At 31.5% G+C, this 26,817-nt stretch overlaps 4 protein-coding genes across 6 annotated transcripts; 1 reads left to right on the top strand and 3 right to left on the bottom strand.

Moving 5' to 3' along the window:
• Positions 1-2,633: 2,633 nt before the first annotated feature.
• Positions 2,634-6,941, top strand: LOC106769370 (SUMO-activating enzyme subunit 1A). 3 transcript variants are annotated; one of them, XM_014654970.2, is made up of 11 exons: positions 2,634-2,831; positions 2,924-3,025; positions 3,204-3,255; positions 3,433-3,628; positions 3,744-3,826; positions 3,937-4,053; positions 5,177-5,227; positions 5,842-5,908; positions 6,185-6,288; positions 6,368-6,472; positions 6,546-6,941. In XM_014654970.2, exons 2-11 carry the CDS (start codon positions 2,937-2,939, stop codon positions 6,648-6,650), a joined length of 969 nt encoding a protein of 322 aa, XP_014510456.1. In that variant the 5' UTR covers positions 2,634-2,831; positions 2,924-2,936; the 3' UTR covers positions 6,651-6,941. The 3 variants fall into 3 exon arrangements, with proteins under 3 accessions (XP_014510456.1, XP_014510455.1, XP_022640046.1); XM_014654969.2 differs by having other exon boundaries at positions 2,636-2,825; XM_022784325.1 differs by having other exon boundaries at positions 2,642-2,825; positions 3,744-3,823.
• Positions 6,942-10,300: 3,359 nt separating this feature from the next.
• LOC106768007 (probable WRKY transcription factor 75) lies at positions 10,301-11,254 on the bottom strand. Its single transcript, XM_014652973.2, has 2 exons — positions 10,889-11,254; positions 10,301-10,603 (listed from the first exon to the last, which is right to left on the bottom strand). Exons 1-2 carry the CDS (start codon positions 11,098-11,100, stop codon positions 10,423-10,425), a joined length of 393 nt encoding a protein of 130 aa, XP_014508459.1. The 5' UTR covers positions 11,101-11,254; the 3' UTR covers positions 10,301-10,422.
• A 2,275-nt stretch (positions 11,255-13,529) lies between these two features.
• LOC106767558 (pentatricopeptide repeat-containing protein At1g55890, mitochondrial-like) lies at positions 13,530-15,298 on the bottom strand. Its single transcript, XM_014652480.2, has 2 exons — positions 15,281-15,298; positions 13,530-14,698 (listed from the first exon to the last, which is right to left on the bottom strand). The coding sequence occupies exon 2, from the start codon at positions 14,683-14,685 to the stop codon at positions 13,558-13,560; it is 1,128 nt and encodes a 375-aa protein (XP_014507966.1). The 5' UTR covers positions 14,686-14,698; positions 15,281-15,298; the 3' UTR covers positions 13,530-13,557.
• Positions 15,299-16,271: 973 nt separating this feature from the next.
• On the bottom strand, positions 16,272-23,192 carry LOC106768569 (tubulin-folding cofactor B). The gene is made up of 8 exons (XM_014653796.2): positions 22,616-23,192; positions 22,392-22,546; positions 22,206-22,324; positions 21,700-21,761; positions 21,488-21,529; positions 17,375-17,508; positions 17,175-17,244; positions 16,272-16,528 (listed from the first exon to the last, which is right to left on the bottom strand). The coding sequence occupies exons 1-8, from the start codon at positions 22,973-22,975 to the stop codon at positions 16,481-16,483; spliced, it is 990 nt and encodes a 329-aa protein (XP_014509282.1). The 5' UTR covers positions 22,976-23,192; the 3' UTR covers positions 16,272-16,480.
• Between the last annotated feature and the right edge of the window lie 3,625 nt (positions 23,193-26,817).

Raw genomic sequence — 26,817 nt, 5'->3', positions numbered from 1 at the left:
GTGAGAATATCGTATGTGACATGATAAGACACGACAACCACGTCATTAAAAGTGTTCAGTACTAGCATAACATTTTCTTAAACATGTAAATATTTTGTTAACTTGGATCATGAGAAATTCATAAAAGTCAAATTCTTTAGAAATTAAAATCAAACTTAACAATCGTAGACAGATAGACACACATTTTATGCTATCGTTCTTTATATTTTAATTAATGTTAGGAAGTCTTGATATTCACATATCACAAAATCTTGATTTCATCTCTTGAAGGTTTATAATAATAATAATAATAATAATAATGATCCAAAATCAATACTATTGATAATTTTAACAATTAAAAAAGTCAACTTTAAATATCTCTTTTATCTTGAATACGAAGTTTACATTAAACGTATAAATGAAACCCTATTAAGAGAAATTATAGTTTTATGACTTAAACCGTTTCGGCATTTGGAGTTTATGGATAAGAAAAACCGTACGAAGTTTTAATTTCTCGTTTTAATGATCTCAAACAATTGTAATTTGTCCCTTTTTTTTTTGAGGCAAAAACCAAAATTAAAAAATATATAAAATCTTTCATATAATCGGTTTAACATGTTTTAAGTTTTATTGAATTTGTTATTTTTTTTAACAAAATTTGTTAATATTTCTACACAATTTTATAACCATTTTTTATAATTTTTTAATAAGAGTATTTTAAGTTTTGTTAAATTAAAATAAAGTCCACAACGTTACAATTTCTAATCATAAATATACGACTACTCAACTCAAAGAAGTTAATCATTTAATTTTGTTTTTTTTCCCGCTTGAAAACATATATTTTTATATTTTTGAAAATTATATTATTTTAATAGAAATATGTACCAACAACGGGACATTGACCTTTCCAATTTTCATTTTTGTGATAAGATGATAATATTTTTTTTCTTTAAATTTAGAATTTAGAATTTTTTTCTTTATTTAATGTTGATAGAAAAAGAAGTATATATATTTTGAGGAGAGAGTTTGAAGTGGTTGTCGATTTGATTAACTGGAAAGCTTGGTAAGTTAATTAAATTGAATAAAAGGTGGTGCGGGTGACGCTGTTGAATCCAAGTGAATGAGAGTGAGGTAGAATAGACGTGAGTCTTAAAGATATTTGAATATGTGAGCCTGACATTTAAAAAAGTTAGGTGAAGTTAGCATTTCCCTTGCACTTGGGGCACGTTTCAAATCTCAAGAAGACACGCAGATTGCAGTTCCAGTAACGCGACCTTTGAAATTCGTTTTTCAACTTAAACCTTGAAGAGTAAATAAATTGAGATATATGCTCCCAGAAGCAGAGGCATAGATAGGCATAGCCAGTTAAGGCAAGAGCAGATTTATTGAATAGGTAGGGTTTGGTGCTACATTGGGGAAATTCAAGTACAGAGAGTTTTAGCCACGACACACTTAAATTATGTGTTACCATTGATGACCCATAATGCGAATCTAATGGGTCTGTGGACCAGAGTAGAACTTTCCAACCACGATATTCTCCCTGATACAGGTTTTTTCTCTCTCTCTCTCTCTCTCTCTCTTTCGTTTCAATTTCTCTTACAGAAAATGATGTTATTGTTATTGTATTAGGACTGAAGTGGATAGCATGTGGTGGAGGAGATGATGCAAAGAGGAAGAAGCATGTTGTTTGGAGGAAGAAGAAAATAAAAGGCATTCCTTCTCTGTTTTCTAGGCAAGTTTACCTGTCGAGGATGGTTTTTGTCTGTGAATTTCGTGAAGGCACTGTAATATGTAGGCATGTTGACAAATAAGAAGTGCTAAATCTAGCAGTGCTATGGATGCCTACTCTAGAACACTCTACCAGACCTTGGACAAATACTTGCACTACCTAAACTTGGACCACCTTGAACTCCACACATTTAAAACCATGTTGCCACTTTCTTTGTCAGAATAAAACAAAAAGTTTGCTTATAGTTTTTTGGGCTGAGGGAGATGGAGAGGAATCATCTTCGTTCGTGAAGCCGTCCTCTCCCAAACAAAATGGATAACGACACAATACATTTTAAATTATTACACATTAGCCCATATTTCAATTTTCAACTTCATACCTACACATCTCTAGGTCGACAAAAGCACTCTCTCCATCTCCTCCTGCTTCTTTCGTTGCTTCTTATAATCCATAACCTATTTAATCATTTCTTCAATATACAAACTTTTATGGAACACAATTTTCAGAAAAATATTATATCTTATTATTATTATTATTATTTTTTTTTTAAAAATACAAAAGTTTAAGATTATTTTATTCTTCTTATTATTATCCTCACTCATCTGTTTAAATCAAAACTTTCTTTTTTCTATTATGTGCATTTTATTTGTGCTTTGAAGTTACAATTCTGGTAATATAATTCATTTTGTGAGTTATTCTAAATTGTCTATCATGTAGTTTGTTTTTTAATAAAATAAAATTAAGTTCATTAATTAAGATCCATGTTAGTTGAATAAGATTTTTTTTTTAAAGTATTGAAGGAAACTACATAATTAGCTCTGATCACGAGAATATTTATAAAAATAGTAATCTTTGTTCATATTCCATCTGGTTACCAAATGATTTACAATTAAGGTTGCCAAAAATTAGGTATCCAGTTTGATGGATCCAAAGTGACGGGGCCCATTTAAGTTATTCGGGCTTACATTTTTGTTGATCTTGGGCTCCTGCTGTTTGGGGCTTTTCTTCTGCTGCAGTTGACCCCCAAAAAATTACACTCACCATCACCCATTATTCTCCTCCGTGCACTAGCTTGAAGCGAGAAACGGAATTTTGCCTTTGAGGGGATTCCGCGACAGTGGGTGTTTGTCATTGTTGCTAATTTGTATACTTTGTTTCTTATTATTTGCGAATTTGAAAATTTGAAGTGAAGTTTTCGATGATGTCGTGGAGCAGGTTGCGGCTCGGAATGGAGGGCGACGGCGAGGAGTTGACGGCACAGGAGACTGCTTTGTATGACCGCCAAATTAGGGTTTGGGGTGCAGATGCTCAAAGAAGGTTCCTTCTTCTTCTTTTACTTTTGAAATTCTGAATTGTTTCGATCTGTTTTGTTACTTTGTTCTCATAACCTAATTATATTCTGCTATTTTTTTTTTTTGTTGTGTCTAATTTAAAAATTTAACACTCTATGCTGCATTTTAACTATAGTTTCTGTTTGTTGTTCTGGTTTACCTAGATTAAGCAAAGCTCATGTTTTAGTCTATGGAATGAAAGGAACTGTAGCTGAGGTAAATCCACCACTTTATCTTTTAGGTTTCTCAAAATTGACTTTGACACATAAAACATAAAAATGAGTAAAATAGGATGTTGGATTTGGTTAGCGGTTGTTGTTTTTGCACTTTATTTGTATCCTTCTCGTGTTTTTGTCATTTTGTATGGTGTCTAAGTTTCCTTTTGTTGGTCAGTTTTGCAAGAATATTGTTCTTGCTGGAGTAGGTAGTCTGACATTAGTAGATGATCGGGTTGCCACTGAGGAGGCATTTTCCTCAAATTTTCTCATCCCTCCTGTTGAGGATGTGTATGGTGGAAAGACCCTTGCGGAGCTTTGTTGTAATTCTCTTAAAGATTTCAATCCTATGGTTCGTGTTTCAGTTGAGAAAGGTTTTTGTTTCACACCCGTTCCCTTCTTAGTTTGGTTTCTGCTTCTGCATTGTTTTCTTGTGGCTTTTGACATTATGTTTTGTTTGTACTTTTATGTCATTCATCTTGGCTTCAGGGGATTTGGCAAGCTTTGATGTAGAATTCTTCAGCAAGTTCAATGTCGTCGTCGTCAGTTGTTGCTCACTTTCAGCCAAAGTAGTTTGGAATATTTTTTATTTCTGATGCTGTACATAAAATTACTTTACACATTTCCCATGCCGTAAAGTGTCTTTTAACATTCTTGTTTGCCTTTATTTCTTTTGTTGTAGAAACTGGCTAATGACAAATGCAGAAAGCTATCAAAACGTGTAGCATTTTATGCTGTTGACTGTAGGGATTCTTGTGGTGAAGTTTTTGTTGATTTGCAGGATTATAAATATTCAAAGGTACGCTTCACTTTTGTGGAACTAATTTGTCACAATTATTGTATTTTATGACTAGATATTATTTCTTTGATTTTGTTGAGTCAATTTCTGTGCCTTTTATACGACGATGGTTTGTAAAGAATTCAATCTCTACTCTAATTGTGATTTCAATGAATAAAAAGTCGTCATTTTTGGTATTTTTTTTCTTGCTATTAGTGGTAGAAGCTGCAAGCGAAGCCTAAGTACAAGATCATAAAAACAGAAAAATTAGTGAACGTGTAAGTTGGGATGGATGACACTTAAATTCCTATATTCATAATGATGCCCATTGTTGTGGATTGTATGTCTTAGTATTTGATAATTAGGTTCATTAAGAATTTTCAAAATCACTTTTTGTTTTTTTCTCATGCTCATGGTTATTAAACTTGTGTCTTAACCTGTAGACTTGGGACGGGTTTACGTCTCCAAGAAGATGCAATTTATTATCTTGGTTGCAAACATGTTTTTAGCAAGCTCAATTGAACTTGAACAAACCTGGGAGCTTGTTGTGGTCAAAACCTTTTTCCCAAATTAATGGTTTTTGGTGATGTTTGGCAGCATTGATGTCAATCAGGCATTGTGATCGCAGGGAGGAAGAGAGGAGTTTCCATCCCCGCTTTTGGTGTTGCAAGTGCCACCATTTGTGCTGCCAGCAATCTCTTTGTCATCTGTTCTTGTTAAGGAAGTGAATGGGATAGAAGAAACAGATTAGTTTTTTTTATAGTTTTTTTTTGGGTCTGTTGGGGTTTTCTTACTTTTTTTTTTATTAGTCATATGTTATATCATTACAAGACTATGTGATAAGAATTTAAAAAATAATACATAATTATATATTAGAAAACAGGGATAAATCTATAATAACAGTCGAATATCACACACAAACACACACAGTTACCTTGCAATGTTTACCTTGTAATTTTCATATTGAGTAAACTCTTACGAGTTTTCAGTTTAACTTTATGGAGCTTTCCTAATTTTACGTAGTATGTTTGAGTTTAACAACCTGGCTTATGTTTAGTGACAAGAAATAGATTGTTTGTGATTGATCCCGTGCTTTCTAAAGCTGCATCTATTTTCTTTTTAAAGCTCTATTTTTATTTGGCAGAAAAGACAGGATGAAACCATTGAATGCGATCTGAAATATCCTTCTTTTGAGGTATGTCAGTCTTAATTCATTATAGTTACAAGACTACCTTGTATTTCTTCTTATGTGGAGAAATCCTTTAATGTTTCCCAAAATAGTATGTGTTGCAATACCTAAGACCTTCCAAACTTTTTCCTATGTTTATCTATTTTATCATTTGCATAAAGAAATGAAAATAACAGTTGATATATATATATATATATATTATGTTTATTTTGACTCGAAGGGTAGTTGATGCAACCGGTAATCATTATAGCAGGCCATACTATTAATTTGCATCAGATACCCATGGTATGACTTTAAATGCATACTTTTAAATTCAGTTGTCCTAGTATCATAATCTAGAAGTCAGAAAAGAGAAGTACCCTCTTTTCTATCATGTACTTCAGGTCGGCCATGCTTCCCATATGTTTTCTTTGCTGGAATTAAAATTTTAGAGTTGTGTTGATTTTGTAAAGTAAAATTGAACCTGTAACAATCTCCAACGGCAGATGTGGGATTAGAGTTATTGTGCTTGTGACTTTGTCTTGGTTGTCTGTCTTTAATAGTTTACTGGAGTGACCATCCTTTTGTAGTTGAGAGCTATTTTCGTGAGTATGCCTATTTTATTTTATTTTTTCCTGCAGAATGCATTGTCAGTACCTTGGAGGTCACTTCACAAGAGAATGTCAAAGCTGTACTTTGCAATGAGAGGTATGGTAAACTGTACTGCTCTGTTTATAAGTAATACACAAGAAAACGAAGGGATTCTAATCAATTGGAAAGTGAAAATTTTACTGTTGATTGGGTCCGTAGACTGTTAACAAAGACGTGGAGTGAAAGCTTGCATCTCGTGTGTGAGACAAGATTGTTTTGATTCTGAAATAAACAATTAATACATCTCTATTTTTGTTCTCTTCCTTTGAATTTTATGATCAGTCTGGTCTATAGACAAATTTGCAGTCATTAACGTTTTGTTGTCCGATGCAGTAATTGAAAAGTTTGAAGAGGCCGAAGGTCGTAGTGCTGGGGGAGTTTCAATTGAAGATCTTTCTGCTGTTCTCAAGCTGAAAAAGGACCTATGCACCGCACAAGTATGCTTCCTGAAATTTGTTATTTTTCTGGTACTACAAAAGTCCTTCATATATCTGATTTTTATGTTTGTGTTGACAGTCTCTCAACGAAACTCATGTGCCTGACACTCTTTTAGAAAGATTGGTGACAAATACAACAGAATTTCCTCCTGTTTGTGCTGTTATAGGGGGAATTCTTGGACAGGTACTAACTAGTTTTCATTGCGTTGTAAAAGTGTTTGTGATATTTAACTGACGAGGTTGACTTCACGTCTCAGGAGGTTATCAAAGCAATTTCTGGAAAAGGAGACCCCCTCAAGAATTTTTTCTTTTTTGATGTTTTCGATGGGAAGGGCATTATAGAAGACATCTCTCCGAATTGATTAATGGCTGAATTTTCGGGAATCTAAATCAGGGACGCAAGATTTTGCCAAAAACGGCACAAAAGACTAGTAAAATTCTAAGATCTCTAAGAAGAAACTGACCCTTCTTATTAACTATTCATATAGTTTCGTAGTTGGTAATTATTTATCTAGACTAATGACAGTTACAGTTAGGATCTTCTAGTTATGAAGACACTAGTCACTCAACTGTATGTAAGCACTTTTGATCGTGGATTATATTTCATCATCGAATGGCTTTTTAAGTTATGAAGCCTTATTTTCCTTAGTTTATATGTTCTTCAGTGGGTACACCTGGTTATTTGCTTTTCTTTAAGTCTTTTCTATTTTTCTTAAATTAATTTTTTTTTTAATATTTACTTTATTTTTCATTTTTTTACTTGACTATTTATTTAATTGCATAATAGGTAACAAAGCATGATAGATACAGGTTATTATAATTTACATTTCATTTGTAAGCAAAATAATTAGAGATATATTTGATTATTCTTCTTTATAATAATATTTATTGTCATGCACTCCTATGTCTTTCAGTTTCATTCTGTTATCTCATTTGTCGTGTGGTGTAGAGGTAGTTTTCATTAAAAAAAACAAAACCTCTCAATCACTTTGCCTTAGTTCATCTTCATTTCTTCTCTTATCTTTTAGGTATAAGTTTTTTTTTTTAAGGTTTAAAATTTTATGTTTCTTGATATATTTATTTTTATTGAGTTTTTGAAGTATTGAATTTTGAAGGTTTAGAAAATTAATTAAATTTTGAAATTCAATTAAGTAAACTTATCGAATTTCAAAATTCATTAAATCTAAAATTTTATTTAAAGAAGTTGTCGAAATTCGGTTAAGGTATACATCAAATTTCAAAATCTAAGGAAATTGTTGGATTTCAAAATCTAAATAAGGAAATCGTAGATTTTGAAATCGTATTCCAAAATTTGGTTAACAATTCTATGGATAATCATTTCTTTCGGATTTATAAATGTGGTTGACATTTTTATTGAATTTTAAAATTCGGTATATTCATTTAATATTTTTTTCTAATTTCTTTTAATTTTTTAATTTTAATTTGTTTTTCCTGTTTTTTTTAATAACTTGAGATATTATTATTACTATTATTGAAAAAAAAGGAGATATTCAATGATTATAATGTTATGTTATATCCTACATTAACTATGTTATTACTAATAAATATAATATCATTTTAATTTGTCTATCATATTATTAAAATATTACTATATTTCCATTATATAATATACCATCTTATGATATAAAAGACAATTGATTAATATGTATATGATTAGTTCATGGATCTTGTGCGAGTAAAGTTATTATTCTTTTATTCTATTATAAAATAAGTTGTATTTACTATTTTTATTTTTATAAGTTCAACAACATCATCTTACAGCTTAATAATATATTGGTGCTCCTCATAAAGGATTATATAATGCTCCAACTTATTGAGGATGATCCTTTTATAAGTTGATGTCATAAATTTCTTTGTAAATTTTCTTTATAAAAAACTCTCACACTTATATGTAGATGTATCTCGCGCTCTTACCATATTTATAACAAATAAATTCATAAAATATTAAAATCAACACATATATAAAATAGAGAATACATAAAGAAAACTTTAACAAATAAAAAAAATATAGATATGCACTCATCCAACTTAGAAATTCGATATAAATTTGATTCACCTAAATCCAATAAAAATCATAATTGGATTTCAAAATCGTGAATTCTATTTATCCAAATCCACACGTAACCCCAATTTCTACGTGCATGTACTCTATACCAATCATTTTAAATAAAATGTAATCTAATAGAAAGAAACTCTAATGTTAAAAATAATGTTTAGTTAGCAAGAATGATGTTCTTAAGGCATAGTTGTTTGTTCATTGAAATACATTAACCATGTTTATAGAAAGAAAAAAAAAATGCTTGTTTAGGGCACGCGGGTTGTCTATTAAAGTTGATAGAGACTTTCCACTGATTAGCATGAATGGAATAGCAGCCAAAAAATCCAATTCTTTTGCACATATCTGATATTAGATTGGATAATGAGACATAAACAACATTTTTTTGACAATATTTGAACATCATCATATGTGTCATTGTGTGATTGGTCCAAATGATACAATGACACCATTATGAACCAATCACACAATGACATGTATAATGATATTCTAATGTTGTCAAGAAAATATTGTTTAAGTATCTTTATCCTATTATATTATCTTTGGTGCTCTGACTCTTACGTTTTCAAACTTTCATTTTCAACAAAGATGGTGTTCTGTTTTGTGTTGTAATGGTGCTAAAGAGAAAAGTGAACAACTTTTGAAAAATGTGAACAATTTCCTACATATGATTCTTTTGGGACTATTATTGTTACACCATTTCTTTCTACATTTGGATCTTATGCTATGCAGTCAAAGCTTTTTGTTTCTTACACGACTCCTTTACCCACAAAACAATAAGCTTTTGTGGTTTTACTGAACACCCAATTACTTTATGCATAACTTCATATATAACACAAGAAAGAGGACAGATGGATGAGAAGCAATATTTTTCAACAAATTAGAAAGATTAAAAAATCAATTTTATATTTAGAGAAAAAACTAACTATTTCAAAATTGTTTTTAACATATATAAAATTCTTTTAGTGCAAAGATTAAAAATAAATTATTCATTACCATTATTTTTTTAAAAACAAGAATAAAAAAAAGCTCTTTTAAAGTTTCATAATTAAAAATTTAGTAAAGACAAAAGATAGTAGAATATGCTATGAGCCATCAATTCCATTATGTCTGCTAACAGAAGAGGAAATTATGGAACATAGTTTTTGTTTTTTTATGGTAACGAAGGCTTCAACCTCTAATCTAATTTAATTAAAATAGTTTGGCCTTAAGTTGGGTTAGACTAACTTATATGTTTCACAATTTTTTTATATTTATTTTATGATTGAAGTAAAAAGTTGATAGAATTACAAATTAGGAAAAAATATTTTAACATAGAATAAATATAAACAGGTAATACGGTTTTAAAAATTTTAATGCCAAAACTACTTAAATAACTTCATAATCAAAGAGTTGAACTTAAAACCACTTTATTAAACGACTCAAATTACAACTACTCAATAATATAGCATATATTAAACAAATAAGAATGATCAATTGAATTCAGGATGAAGATTAATTAATAATCCAAATTGGTATAGTATATATGTTTAGCATAGTAACATTGTCATAGAAAAACATAATTTTTTTAGATGTACCTCTTCATAAAGGTTTTACATTTAGTGCTGGAATTGCTTCAAGAAGATATATATATATATATATATATATATATATATATATATATATATATTTGAGAAGAGAAAATATGCATATGAAATATTAGAGATAATTTAACCTTTACACAAATATCTATTATATACATAAAGAATAACATAATCACTCTTATTACTAATATATTTAAACATCTANCATTTAGTGCTGGAATTGCTTCAAGAAGATATATATATATATATATATATATATATATATATATATATATATTTGAGAAGAGAAAATATGCATATAAAAGAAATAGAAAGAATGTATTATATCAAAATATATTGAGATATTCTCACTTTTTTTTCCCTCTCTCTCTTTAAACTTAGTCTAAAGAATGAAAGTTATTCAGAAGTTAAAACTGAAAATAAATTGAAATGTTATCCACTACATATTTTCCAACATTTTTGGAGATACTGTAATTATAGAGTGAGGCTATATATGTGATGGTTTCTGAGAATCTGCTCGAAACTTTCAGTTGTCTTCTCCACAGGATGAGAATGTGTCCCTTCATAGGTTGTTACCACAATCTCTTCGTCTTTGCTATGTCGTTGGATTTGTTTCTTCACATTGCAACCTCGATAAGAACATCTGTAGTAGCTTCTGAAACAACCAAAGTAACAAAAACTTAGCAATCATGGAACTCAAACAAGGATTTCTAATGACTGGTTTCACTGGAACCACTTAAAATTTTTCAAATGAAAACATACGTTGTCGTAGCATCCTTTAATAAAAAGTTGAAAACTTTCTGTTATATGCTTAAGTTTTTCATATCCCACATGAATATAATGTTTTTGAATATCAGCAAAAGTACTGTTAAAAGATTAATTTTAAGTACGTAGAAGTTGCAAGAAAAAGAAAAGTAGAAAGGGGAAGAAGATGAGAAACCTAGGAAATTTATTGTTTTTGACAGACTTTTCGCCATACTTTCTCCAGCGATATCCATCGTCGAGTATATCAACCTGACTCCTCGTTTGAAATGCAAATCTGCGGTGCTTCATTTGTTCTGCAACGTGATGAAGATGATGAGGGAGTTTAGAGTAAGAAGGAGAAGGAGAAGATGAAGATGAGATAGGGTACATCAGTTGATCTTTGTCCATTGAAGAAAGGAATAAAGGAGAAGAGATGTATTGTGTATATAGATATAATAGAATAGATGAATTGGAAGAAGGTGAAACATGAGGGCGGCAAGCAAGTCAACAGGTCTGGTCAAGTCAGACATCACTCAGCACAAGCTAGATATATCAAACTACTCAGTTTTTTTTTTTTTTTCATTGAACGTAAATTCAAAATATTTTTATTTTGTTTCTAGATTTTATAATTCTCTTTAATTTGAAATGTTTATTATTGAAAAAAAACGTATACTATAATATAATCTCAATATGTATTTGGTGAAGAAAATGTTACCTAAGTTTCATAAAGTTAGGGATAATATAGAATATACTTTAATTTAGAAACAAAGAGAAATTAAGTGCATAATTTAGTTTAAAAAAAAATTAATAATTTGAGGATAAAAAGATATATTTACCCTTTTTTTTTCAAATTTTGAAAAAGAAGAATTAAAGGATTGTGGGTCAAAGTTAATTGTCCAACATCAAGTAGATTGTTTAAGATCCAAAAACTATCTTCCAATCCAAGTCCTCTTGTAATTGCTCTTCTAAACGGTTTAGAAAGTATATACAAAAGATACTTGGATATAAAAGTCAGGTTAACATTTGAAGTTTAAATATTAATGATACAATTAATGGAGAGTACTTACCTCTTTACTCTAAAGCTATATTTATAAATTTTAAAGTGAGCTTTTCGTCAATAAAAACATAATTACAACCTAATTATGGTAATCACACTTTACATCTAAACCCACAACTAAAAATTTTAATCAACCTTGAAAGGAACGAACGACAAGTATTGTTCATTCAACTATGAACCCCTTTGCCAATCATTTCAAGCTCGGGTTTGACAGGCCTGTGTACCGTATAACCATCGGGTCAATCATAGACCGGATGGACAACTTGTATTCAGATCCATGAGCAAGCCACCATTACAATCTACGATCGGGAAATCAACCCGATTGATTCAATGGTCAAGACAATTTATCTTAATACTAACTAACTTAGAGGTAAATTGTAGTTTTCACAATTTGGTCCTAATTAAGTCATTATTAATAAAAAAAATACACTCTAAAATATATAAAAATAGATTTGAGGTAAAGAGGTGATATCCACTTACTGTATCATTAATACTTGAATTGTTGAGCTGACTTTGACAGTGAAATGCTTTATTCAGGTGTCTTTCAAATGTTTAAACGAACAATTACAAAAGAACATAAATTACAAGATAGCTTTTGGACCCTAGACGACCCCACTTGACTTTACGTCCTGAAATAAAATCAATCCTAATAATTAAGGTTTGTAGTTAAAATTTAGAATTCAATTAAGTATATTTTTAATAGGAAAATAACCTTAATAATACTATCTTGATAAATTTAAGAAAGAATAATTCCTCCATCACATCAATCTCTAAACAAATTACAATAATTCAAATGTTTTCTCTAACAGTATTATCTTGATAAGTTTAGATGGAATACTCATAATTAAGAGTTTGTATTTTAGCATGCATTTGGTCATAGTTGCCGTGAATAACATGGAATCTAATCAAGTAATGCGCGCAGACATTATAAATTCCAATCTTCCATGTCAAAAGTACTAACTTGTGACTTTGGTCAATTGAAAAAGCATCAATTTAATTATTGTCAAGTTTATTTAATCCAAAAATTGAACAAGAGGAATAAGCTATGTGTGAAATCCAAGTTGTTCATGTTTAAAAAATAAATTAATTAGGCATAGATAGAATATAAAACCACGCTATTACTTAATTGTTTCTAAAATTTATTATTTTCTTATTAGAAAGTAAAACATAAATTTGAAAAATGAACACATGTTAATTTTGCGTCTAAATTGAAGAATCACAAATATATTTATAACTTAAAATTTATTAGTTGATAAAAGACGTGAGGATTTTGTGAACTGAAGAAACGTGGGATATTAAGATTATGAAATGAGAAGCATGATTCGTGAATCATGGCGGCATGAACGTGAAATAGGTTATTACAATCATTAATAAAGAAAACAGCAACTTTCCATGAAATTGCTAAAGAAAACGACGTTACCATTACCAACTTGTCCAGCAGCTACTCAGAAAGAGGTAACATCAAAATATCTCCCAACAAATATTCATAAAATAAAAAATTAAATATTAAATAATTTAAATATCGTGCATTTCAATTTTTAGAATAATAAAAATCTTTTATTCAAACACAATTTAGATAAATTTTTAATTGACTTTCCCTTTTGCATTTTATTTTTAAGCTGATACTACCTAAATACGTAACCTTATTTGAAATAATTCACATTAAAGAAATCACTTATAATAAAAACCACTTTGAAGAAAACTAATCAAAACAAAAGTCATTATTGGCAATTTCTCAATCACCATCATAACAAAACTAATCAAATTGCAAGACCAATAATAAAGTGCAACTAAGAACTAACATAACTCTACTCTGCTTCAAGTAAATTTAGTCTATAATTACAGATTTTCCCTGCCTCCACAATCTCCTTCGCCTTTGAAATCATGCCTTCTTCCACCATCTTATCCACCACAAGTTGCATCAACGATTCAACATGGCCAGCTGGATGTTTTTTAAAAAACTCACAGCAAAAATTAAGTGTGGTATATAAATCACCCTTCGTACGCAGGAAGGGAACAAGGATAGAGTAAGTGCTTTTATGAAGGACAAAATCCAAGTTTGTAATCTCACAAACCAACTCCTTGGCCTTATCCAAATTACCCTCATTCACAAAACCTTTCATGGCAGCATTGATCATAACATGGACGCAAAAGAGGTCACCCACCTTCTCCATTTCTCTAAGAAACTCAACAACTTCACCAGCTTTCTTCTCCCTGACCAACCCCACCAACTTAGAACAATAACTCCTCGCGTCAGGAGTAACATTCTTAGCACCCATTTGCCCCCACACTTTCTCACCATCTTCAAAACTACCCTCTGAGTACAACCCATCAAGCAAAGTGTTAAACGTAATGGAATCAGGATTCACACCCTTTTCCTCCATCTCCTTAAGAACTGTCAGTGCCGAATCAAAGGAACCCTTTTTACAAAAAGCCTTAATGAGAGTATTATACGACACCAAATCAGGCTCGATTGAGAGCTGAGTAGGGAGGGTCTTGAAAAGCTCGTCCACGACGTTGAACTTCCTGGAGTGGAGGTATGCGTCCAAGAGGGCATTGAAAGAGAGCACAGTGCGGTTGCACTTTCGCTGGGGCATTTCGTCGAACACCATGCGGGCGTGTTTGGCCATGCCAGATTTGCCATAGAGGAATATTAGGCGGACAGAGAAATCCTCGTTGTAAATGTCGAAATACTGTTTTTGGTGTTCGAGGATGTCGCGAATCTCCCGAAAGCGCTTGGCACGGGCGAGACGCCGTACTGTCTCCACGTAAATGCCGGTTTTTTGGCGGAACCGGTCAATGTCAGAAGCTTTCTTGAATTTCTCCACCAACCTCTTTAACTTTACTTCTTTGTATAAATCCTCCGAAATAGACTTGATCTTCACTTTTACTGGTTCTCCGGCTGTGCAAAAAGCACGATGAAGAATGAGATACATTTTCGGATAAGCACTGAAACAAAAAAAAAAAGTCTGGCTTTAAATTTTATTTTTAAATTTAAAATTTAATAATTATTTAATTTAATTTAAAATTTTAATATTATTTAACATACTTTATATACTATTATAATAATTATAAAAAAAAAAATTGTCGTTAATATATGTTAATTGATATTAGATAGAAAGTTTTTTTAAATTTAATTCTTTTATTTAAAATTTAATAATTATTTAATTTAATATTTTAATATAATTTAATATATTAAATCAAATTTCATATAATTATTTTTCATTTTTATTATTACTATTTTTATTATAATTTTTTTGTTTTTATTTTTTAATATAATTATTATTGTAATATAAATTATATTTTAATAATTATTAAAATACAAAAATATATTAAATAATATTAGAATTTTAATTCAATTAAATAATTATGAAATTTTAATTAAGAAACAAAATTTAAGAAAAATAGTTTATTATATCAAATTTTAATTATTTAAAAAATTTTTTCTTATTTAAAATTTAATAATTATTTAATTTTAATTTAATAATTAATATTGTTTCGGTAGATATATTTGGAGACCGAGACACTAACCTTCTGAATGAAGTGGCTTTATCACTTTGTGGTTCAGGTCACTAGAATATGATTGAAAGATGATTAGAAAGTGATTCCAAGTACTGGCTTATGGCCTAACTCTCTATTTATAATTTGTCTCATGGACCTTGAACTGATATAAGCTCAACAAAATAAAATATAAACAGAATATAATACAAACAGACTTACCTGAAAATCTGGTTAGTTACTAGATATCTTTAAATAAATATTCTTAATTATCCTTGATTATTTTATATCTTTAATAAGATATATCCTAACCGCTCGACCCGGATATCATAATATAATTTAATATATTTAAATATATTAAATCAGATTTATATTATTATTATTATTATTTTATTCTTTTTATTTTCATTATTACTATTTTTATTTTTATTTTTTATTTTTATGTCTTTAATATAATTATTATAATAATAAAAATTATATTTTAATAATTATTAAAATATAAATGTATATGAAATCATATTAATTTTAAAATAAATTAGATTAATTGTGTAAAATTAGATTTAATATATTTAAAATTAAAATAATATCAAAATCTGTTAAAATAAATTCTAATATTATTTATGATATTTTTAAACAACATTTTTTAATATTTATTATTGTTACTTTTATTTTAATTACTATTATTTTTTTAATATAACTATTATAATAATAGAAATTATACTTAAATAATTATTAAATATAAACCATATTAAATAATATTAAAATTTTAAATTAAATTATTATTAAATTTTAAATCTAAATAAAATTTATAAAAAAAAAAAGGTGTTTTAAAAACTATTAAAGGGGTGTAGGATGATTTTAATAAAAGAGAGAAAAAATTAGAATGGTTTAAGTTGACTTATAAGAAAGAGGAAAAGTTAGAAGGGTACAAAATGATTTTATAAAGAAAGAAAAAATATTAAAATAATATTAATTAAGGTTAAAATTGAAATTTTTGGAGGTGGAGGATGAGAGTTTGGAGGTGTAAGATGAAAGACCTTAAAAACAAATTTGAATGTTCTCTGAAGTAGCATCCGGCTTTGTTGACTCTCATTTTACCATTGTAATTAACATCTAATTTATGTTTTTCATTCTAAAAACAGCACAAACAATTCAAAAACCACAATAAAACCCTTGAATAATTTCTGGAAACAAATACTTGATTCATACAAGGAAAATCCTTCATGTTGAAACTCATATTTCATCTTCTTCAAAGGGATCTCGTTCAGGGTAGTCACCAACCTGACAAGGAAATGTAGGCGTAAATGACATTTTTTTTGCACAATTTAATGATTTTTATGCAATTAAGGGTAAAATAGCAGCTATTACAATTTTCCTCTTTTCTTTATTTTCTATCTTGGAACCAGGTTATGGTTGTGCACTGCCAAAGGCAATGAAATAACACAGTGAAATTGCATAAACATCAACCATTTAGTTCAACTTTTGTAAAGATTTGTTTGGCTCTGATTGATAAAAGGCTATTTAGGATATTTTTTATTAGTTCCACTTTTAATGCCTTAACATGATTACCTCCTCTCATGCTCTCACTAGATATGCCCATACATATACATATATTTGTTTCCAAATGGAGAAAGAAAATATGAGCCATGCAGCATGTCAAACAAAAAAAGAGAATTCATGACTGGAAGTAAAACACAAATCTACACCCAACAAAATCTGTCCATCAAGTAAAACTATGAGTAGATAATATAATATGCTTCTAGGCATTTTATAGATTCTATTTGGTGTAAAACATGTGACCATTGATATTCTTTTTGTAATTTATTATTTGTGTTAATCAACACTTTTATCAGAATAGAGAACCACCATTAACACTGGAAAATATCCCAATATTTAAAATATCATTGCAATGTGTTTCTAAACAAACCTTCACTTTATCTGGTCTAACTATTCCACCATGAGATGGAGGACATTCGAAGTAGCGTACTCCTTTAACCCTGTAACATACCGCAGGAAAATTCTGAGAGAAGTGTGGAAGTAATACTTAAGAAAACTTAAGATGAGAAGTGTGGAAGAATTGACTCCACTAATTTGCATATCATAAATAAATGTAGAAATTGTATTTACATGCCATCATGTTTGCCCAAGGGTTCGTCATATTGTACTCCAACCCAGAAACCAGGACCCAGTGATTCTGCCCGACCAACAAATTTTACAACACCTCTTTTTGCCCCAGGTTCAACTTCACATCTGGATCCTACCTTAATATTTTTGGCAATATGGATATTGGAAACAGTAGAATAATAAAATAGCAGTTAAAAAAGATTCAATGAAGAATATATAAATCACTTCTTCAACAATACAAAATTGCAAGGTAGCATAAAAAGAAAATTAAGGTATCAAAAAGGAAAAAGAAAAATACTTAACAGAATTATCAAATAATGACCATTCAAAATTCATCCCAATACTCAAGTATTTGAGGCTACTGTCTACCACAACCAAGTGACAGATTTAATAGTCTCATTCATTTCTAGCAATTGACATTATACAACTTGTAACTCTAACAAAACAATGTCTCCAACTTATTGCTACAAGCATTTCAGCTCATATTCATAAGCCTTTCTGTTTTTCTGGAGTCATCCATCCCCCACCCGCTCTCCTCTCTTGTTTAAAACTAGTTTCCGTTGAGCCCAAAACTAGCCATAGTTTACTATTTTTTGTTTTCTACTGGTCCAGGAGAAAAAAATGAAAAATGAAGGATATAATCTAATTAACTTGAAAACTTAGCTTTAACTTGTACTACAGTTACGAGTAGACAGTTATTTCAGATGAGCAGACAGATTTGGCAGCCTTTCAGCACTCGCCTAGTTCTTGTTATTTACCCAAAAAATTATTTGCAGGAATCTGCTTCCGATCAAGTAAGCTTGCAACCATTGTGATAGGATTCTGATCCTAAAAGAGGATTACACCAGGAAGTATAGGCAAGATAGAGATGAATAGCATCCCAGCTAATTGAATTGTGGTGTGGCGAAGACTTGGCACAGTTATCAATTTTTGGTTATGAAAGAGAAAGAGATAGGGAGGAAAAATGGGTAAGAATTGAACTGGTTTGGGGGAGAATACATAACCAAAATACCTCAAGTATATTGCTCACCTTCTATCTTGCAATTACACTAAATATTAGTGGAGAGAAGGCTAAACAATACACTTTCTTCCTGCTGGCTGTTCTTTCCTTTTCTTCACTGTTAATGGTTTAATTTTTATCAAACTTGTATAGCACCGCCCAACTTCAAGGAGCTTTTCATGACTGCAACTGAGAAAGTCAATGAGCAAACTGTGATACATGTCCTAATCACCAATTCAGTGAGCTGCTATTGATTCAGTATTTTTATGAGGAATTGAGCATAATAGACCGGAATTCGATAGATGCAGCTAGTGGTGGCACAATCATGACTAAGACTGCAGATGAAGAGAGAAAATTGATTTCTACTATAGCTAGGAATTATCATCAGTTTGCTCCAAGAAACATGAGATGCAAGTCCATTCAACAGCTGAGACTTCTAAAATGAATAGTTCTTCGGGAGACACACAGCTGTGGTTACATTATGCGACTGAGCCTACTGCCATGATGAAACAATTTGCTATAAATCAAATTGCTGCTGGACTGTTTCAAAGTCAAGGTTTGTATAAGTCACCACCACAACAAGGTTTTTCTGTCGCTGTTTTTACTGCTGAGTGCTGATTCTTTTCTTTTAACATTTCCTGTTTTCAGATTGTGTTTTATTGCTGTTTTCACTTCTGGTATACTCCTCAGACACATTAAGGACAATGCATAGTTTCCTGTTTTTAGGAATAGTATATATTGGTTTAGTTTCTTTGCTGATTATGATTTTTAGTTTTTTACTAACAAGTTGACTAACTTCTAACCTCGTTTTTGCAGATAATGCGCTGACTGCACCAGTTTACTAGCTATTCTTTTTTGCTGCAGCTGTTTTGGATACAGTTGCACTTTCTTTTATTATTTTGATTTCTCTAACAAGTTCTCTTGGCTGTTTAAATTTTTGCACGATTAATTTTCAAGTTCCTTTAGTTTTAGGTGGCTGTTTTCCGTTTACATAGGCTATAGGCTAGTTTTAGTTTCTTTTGTTGCTTTTAGGAACTAATTTTTGTTTTTGGTCTTTTGCTGTTCTAGTCATGATTAGTTTTTCTTAGATTTTCCATGCTGTTTCAGTTTTGTAAAACTTTTACAGATTGCATGAGTGTCATTTTGCTGTTTAGTTGTTTCTTGTGAGTGATTTTTAATTTTTCAATTGCAGTTGAGAGATTCTAAGCTGTTTAAACTAGTTCATTCAATGAAAGTGCAGAAGTTTTTCATGAAAAATCAGTTTTTGAATCAGTTTTGCCCATTAAAAACCATGTCAGACTTGAGCTTATTTTCCTTTCATGTGTGAATTCCCTTGTGATTGCTAGCATTCCAGAACTTGCATTGACTCTCTATGAATTACTTGTTTTTAGATGAACTCTTGAGACTATCTAGGCCATTTTTTTAATCTTGAAGTTACTTAGCCAAATAGCCTACCTTGAACTATTTCCATGACACCCTATATTTTAGCCTGATTAACCTTTTCTTTGATGATTTTTAGCTCATTACAAGCCTGGGACATGAAAAACCATATCTGACCCAACCATTGAGTTGTGAGGGCTTTTGGAAGTGCTTTGGGAAAATTTTGTGAAGTTCAAGTGTGGGGAAAATGTGCTGAAACAGTTTGAGAAGTAGTTTGAAAACGAGAAAAGAAAAATCTTAAAAGAATGAAAAGAAAGTGGTCTGAGCTGAAAAGAGAAAAACAAAAGAGAAAGAAGGAAAATGTGAAAGAAAAGAGAAAGTGATGGTCTGATTGAAGAATTTGCTGAAACTTGGACTTTGCACTTGCATTTCCAATTTTTTCCCCATTGTTTCCTCACTTCCTTTGATTTTTAACTTTGCATCCTCTTTCATATATCTCACCTTTACCTTGACCACTTTACAAGCCTTAATAAAGTGCTTCCGACCTTGAGTTGTATTTTTTAGCAAGTAGTGGAAATTAGAGGCTCTTCAAGCCTATGGTTATGTTAACATTCATGAAGTGCTGAGAGCAAACACTAGCCTGAAAAACTTGAGGGAATGAATGAAACACTATCTAGTGAGGAGGTCATTTCTAGTTTGAGAATCTGTTTTGAGTGGTTTCTGCTGCACTTTAGTTGTTTGAGCTGTTTTCAACTAGTTTGGAGTCTTGAAACTTTGATTGGCGGATTATCATTGTGCTCACAGATTTACAGCTATACAGTGAAAAGGTGTTCTTTCAAGTTTTGTGAATTGTTTTGGAGTTTAGTTTAAGCTTTGTTTTCTTTGTTTTTTGCTGATAAGTGCAAAGGCTTAAGTGTGGGGGTGTGATGATTGCTCGTTTTGATGAGATTTTATATGCTAATTTTCCTTGGGATATATTTTGTTCTTATTTCTTTGTTTAAGATTAGATTTGATTTTTCGGTAAATAAGTATAAAATTGGAGCTTGAAGAGGCACTCTACTTGTTCACGTGTTACCTAGGTGCCTTGTAAATATAGCTAGAGTACTTAGGACGGTTTGTGTGTAACCTTTACATGTTACTACCTGTTTGGTAACTTCTAGGCAGTTTTCCAGTTTCGTTGTGAAATACAGCCTATATAAGGCGTGTCTGCATATTTGTTACTCGTTGGGTGCATCAGGAATTTGATTATAGCCACTCCCCATACATCATAATTATGTTGAGTTTTGACTCAAAGTAAGCTGGGCTTGAGCAGTAATGAGTTTTACTTAAAGATAAAGAGGCTCTTGCATGAATAGATTAAATCATTGTTGAATTGAAACCTTCGCCAACAGCACAAGCTTTGGGAATAATTGGCCCTTCACATGGTAGCTTACAGCTTAAGCTCTAGACCAGGGACAATTATTAGATTTATGGTACTACGTCAGGAGTCTTATTACTTATAGGGCTAGGGTTGTGCTAGTTTTACTACAACAGCACATTACCTTATTGTTAGTGTATATCAATGAGAAGGGGAATATTAGATTAGATTTCTATGCACATCTATCATCACGCTTACATCAATCTAACCTCATATTATTCACAGTATCTCTATTCTATTTCCCTCTTTTTCCACCTAAACCTTCATTTCAACAATCATAACAGATAAAATAAAACATATAATAATATAACAGCCAAACCTTGATATTAGCACAGAGCTCTTCCTCGCTGGTGTCTGATATCTGGGCAATGAACGTCAAAGGTCAATTACCCAAAAGCCAGCATGGGTCCATCTCAAATTTCAAGTAACAGAGGTAACAAACTCTAAAACAGATAATAGCTTTGATCTGTACGTCAAATCCGAAAGCACTAAAACAGCAGACTGGGAAGGACGAATATATTAAATGCTCACCTTTGCCTCCGCAGTTGCAGGAACATGGGAAGTAATTTTCTCTTTATATTTTCTGAAGGTATCTGTTACAGTAAAGTAAAACATACCTAATAAGCTACAAAGCAACTTAGTATGCAAATAAGAACATAAAATACTAATTATTTTCTCAGCAAAACATTCATTGATGATAACCTATAAGTGGTTATTTTGACAGCATACATACATAAATCGCATAAAACAAGATCATACCATTACACACACAAGGGTGACAACAAAGTTTTTACAAACAATGATTTAAAATTTGAAATCACTCATCAAAATATCGTCATATAACAAGGATGATATCTAAATAGTAGACATTTAGCAGTATAAAAACCTCAACATCAACAATACATGTCTGATGAACTCTATTTGCAATGCTGAAATCGCATTAAACACAGATATTTTTACATACGCACAGATCACCTTCCACAGGAATTCGAAAAAAAAAAAGAAAAAGAAAAAGAGGGCTTTTTCAGGGGACATGCCTTGTCGCTTATTGTAGGCTTCTTCAGAAATTTGGTATTTTTCGACCAACGAAGTATCTTCCAGCCAACCACCAGAGGAGATGGAAGTTGGGTCAAGATCCACAACATGCAAACGAAACCTGGCACAGGAAAACGCAATGGGAAACCGCGCAAGAGGAGTCGAAAGGAAAACCCTAAAATACAAACCCATCAAGAGGGGAATAGAAGCCAAGGGGTTTGGAATTATCAGAGAGATCGGCGATCTTGTCGTTGCGAGCATCGTCGTAGAGCTCAAGGTGCATGGAGTTGACAGAAGTCCCGCATTTTTTCCACAACTTATCCTTCACGCCTTCCACCGTGAGCTATCATCGACGAAGCCATGTGTTAACGAATGAATTTAAAAGAATGGAAGTGAAAGGGAAGGAATGAACCTGAAGCGAGAAGCGGATATCGGTGTTGAAGGTTTTCAGATTGGAATGAGTGACCCGCAACACCACCGAGTCCTCCCCATGGAGTTGGATGCTGGACGCCATTCCCTCTCTCACCACTTTCTTCTCTTCCTCTTTTCTCCCTCTAATACTGCACACACTATTTCCGCTACACACTCTCTCAATTTTAAAACAAAAGGTTATAAAACATCTAATGTACCCAACATTGAATTGTGATAATAAGGTTTCCTTGTGATCTTCGACATTGTGGGAAAACGTGATTGATGATGATGATGATGATGCAGTTGCAATTACGGTTGCTATGCGGATATTGGGAATATTAAAACCTGTGAGAGATACCATATTAAGGGATCATAAAAATATTACTTTATTACAAAACAAAACATTCCTCGTGCTTTTCTATTTCCCTTGCATGACAAGAACTTTTAATCTTAAAATCAGTTTTCAGGTTTCGTGTTAACAAAATGCTATGGATTATATAAGTGTGACAAATCTCATGTACTTGTTGCAGGTAATATTGAAGTAGTAGGTATTCATTTACAGTGGATATTGAAAGAATGGTTGGTATAAAAGTCTGAAATTTCTAATTAATTTTCAGACTTTGATATTTCCAACCATGTAAGAGGGAAATGAATGTAACACGAAAATACATAGTTTGTGTTGTACTGATGAGAAACATAGGTGCTTTCCATTGTCTGTCTACTCGAAGCTTTACAATATTACAGCTTAGAAAGAGAATGATTTGATAGTTCACTTTGGGATGCATTGCATGCCATCACACAGCTCTATGAACAATTATTTTAGACAAATATTCCCACCATAAAAACCATTACATTATTTCAGGTAACAGGTCTACCACCAGCCATTCATGGGCCCAAAACCAGGCCCAACCATGCAAAAGTTGGTCTCTCTACTCTACACGGCCCCTCACGAGTCATACCAAAAATTCTAGAACTTGTCATTTGGATAACACTGATCGAGGACACGTGGCTTTCGGTGAGGTTATAAAGCAAAAACGGTCGGTAAAATGTACATGGAAAGGTTTGGTTTACGTGTCGGGATACTAAGGTTCCACTGCAAAGAGTAACGTGTTACGTGTATTGTGTGATATGGGTGTTCATGGGTTTTGCCAGGTGTCGACAGTGAAGGTTGTAATGAGACATGGTGACAGCATTGTCATGCAATGATTAACCTTACGTTGGAGGGTGTGGTGAAATATGAAGAAGACATGGTGAAAATTTTGATTAGATTTGTTCAATGTTTGAGGAGGTGGATGGTGATGTTTGAACAAGTAACATGAGGACGTGGGTAAACCCGTTGAAACGGGCCCAAATTAGTGGGTTGTGGACCTAAATTTTGTATACATGTATTTTGACAACATTTTAATATAGTGTAATTTTATGATTAATTTATGTTAAATAATTTTAGATTAATCATATAATAACACGTAAATGATATTAAAATATTGTAAAAGAGATATTATTAAAAATAAAAATGAAATCACGTGTCACAACGAGTTTATGTCCACTTATTGAGACCATGCACAAAGGATATGCTTCCTATCCACTTTATGTTTTCTCTTTCTTTCATCTTTACTAATCACAAACTTCATAATCCAATACGATCACGTAAGGTGTAAATAATAAATTGAGGTTCTTATTGGACTCCATAACAATTATTGCATATCAGATCAGACAACAACAAAAATTCATTTAGTAATCCATTTTAACTGGTTTCTAGCGTAGTAGACACATTGTTAGAAGTATCACAAAAAATTTACGATATACGAGTATAAGTCTCACTTGGTTTTGTAAAATTTAATTGAGTTTAAAGTTTATCTTTTTATTGTATTTAGAATAATGAGTTAAAGTTTATTTTAATTTTTTTTATTGAGTTTATGGTTCTACATATTATTATTATGTTGTTATCGTGTTCAATGTTACAATTAAAATGAATGTGAAAATAATGAGTTAAAAGTCTTGATAAAATTAATCTACGATATATAGGTCAACAAAAATTTTAGTCTATTTCTATTACGAATAAAATGTTGTAATTAGTTTCTACGTTATAACTAAAATAGTTTTTATTATAAATTAATCATTAACATTAGTTATCAAAGTTTTAGTTACCATAAAAATTAATTTTTAAATTGATCACTAACATTAGTTATCAAAATTTTAGCTACCAAATAAATTAGTCTTTAAAATAGTTTCAATTAAAAGATTGGTTTCTAAACATATTTAGTTACCGTATGAATTTTTCTTCATACATGCTTCAATATCAAATAATTATTTTTTATATAATCATTAAAAATGAAATATGATATTATCAAATACACAATATCAAAATAATAAATTAATGTCAAATATTTAGAAAGATGTCATTGTGTACATTTTAAATCAATATATCAAAATAATAATTAAATAAAGTAAAAAAAATGTAAAAAATATTATGCAATTACACATAAATAAAACTTCAAAACAATCAACACAATTATTAATTTTGAAAATGCTAAAAAAGCAAAGTTAAAAAATATTTTTTTAAAATTATAAAAAGAAAACCAAATTTAAAAATATTTTCAAATATATTTTTACTTCCTTCTCTAAATTATAATAAAATCTAGGTTTAAACTCTCATTTGGTCCTCATATTTGTCTATCAATCTCAATTTGGTCATCGTATTTTTTTGTCTCAATCGGATCCTATAACTTGTAAAAATGAGGCAATTAAACCCTCTCCGTTAACTAATGGCTAACGCCGTTTGTTACTGATGACGTGGTGGACAGAGAATTGGCTGACTTATAAATGATTTAATTACGTGGATTTTAGTATATAAAATAAAGCTTTTGACGTGGAATTAGGTTTTTTAATTTAGATTTTTTAATTGAATAATAAAATAATAAGTGGGAGGAATTAGGGATTTAACGACACGACGAGGATGGCGGCGATGCCTCAGTCAGAATGCTTTCGCTCAACCCCTCCTCGCTCTCCAACCACCATCGGAAGAGCTTCCCTCCGGCTAAAGTTTTTATACCAACGTCGCCGTCGACGTGGAAGGCCGCTGATGAGCTTCCCTCTGATGCTCCCTCCCTCGTGGCGGAGCAAAATCACCGACAGCCGTCAACCTCCCCTGTGAGGGCGGCCTCGCCTTCGTCGTCTAACGCCTCAGTTAGAAAGAAGATAGTGAGTTTAGGAATCCGGGTGCGAGAATCTCACTGTGGTGTGGTGTGTTGGTATTGATGTAAGTGTGCTAACAGTGTTGTTTTGATTAGTGTAGAAGCAGAATGGAGGAGCCAAGTTTCGACCACCCAAAACGACGACGTCGAAGCCGTCTTCTTCGGATGCGATGATTAGGGTTGCGAAAGGGGTTTTGAGTTCCAAGGGTGTTGGAAAGTTGATTGGTTTGGGATCGATGCCTGTGAGTGGGAGGAACATTTGGTTGATGAATCAAATGGGTTTGATTGCTGGTGATTTGGGAATGACAAATTGCAAGGCTAGCGAGTTGCTGGGATTTGATGATTATGCGCAATGCATTTTGCCAGGAAAAATCTTGCGAGCCAAAAAGGTTTCTCCTTTCTCTCTCTTTCTCCCTTTCGTCAATGTCTTCTCCTCTCACTCTCACAACAGGTGTTATCAGATGATGAGAAACAATCCATATATGACAAATTTGGAGAGGCTGGACTTAAAGTTTCTGGAATGGGGATAGGGTTAAGTTACCTCTGAGTTCTCAACAAAGGATTTCTCTGTTATGCCAGGATTCAGCAATCCATTTGATCTGTTCGAATCATTGTTTGAAGGCATAAATCGCAGTGCAGGTTTCTGGTTCTGTAATTTCTTATTTGCAGGTTGTCTGCCTCTATATGATATTATCAATGGATATTTCATTCCCTTTTTGCATTTTCCTCCATGGGTGAGTAAGGAGAGTGAAGAGGGTTGTTTCCGGAAAAGACGAAGAGAGATGGTGGACTCATGCTGGCGGTGCATGCTAACGGCTAGGGTTAGGGTTTTTGTGAAGAAGACGAAGTTAATAGGTGAGATTTTTTTTAATGGAAATTTTTGATGGTAAGAATTAACTTTTCCACGTGTAATTAACACATAATCGATTTAATTTAATACATAATGCCATATCATTTTAAAAAAAATTACAGTTCAGCATCTTTTAACACCGTAAGAGAAAACTTAACA

The sequence above is a fragment of the Vigna radiata genome, chromosome 7 (genome assembly GCF_000741045.1).
Source record: "Vigna radiata var. radiata cultivar VC1973A chromosome 7, Vradiata_ver6, whole genome shotgun sequence".
Classification (NCBI taxonomy): domain Eukaryota; kingdom Viridiplantae; phylum Streptophyta; class Magnoliopsida; order Fabales; family Fabaceae; genus Vigna; species Vigna radiata.
This window is presented reverse-complemented; position numbering and strand designations above follow the sequence as displayed.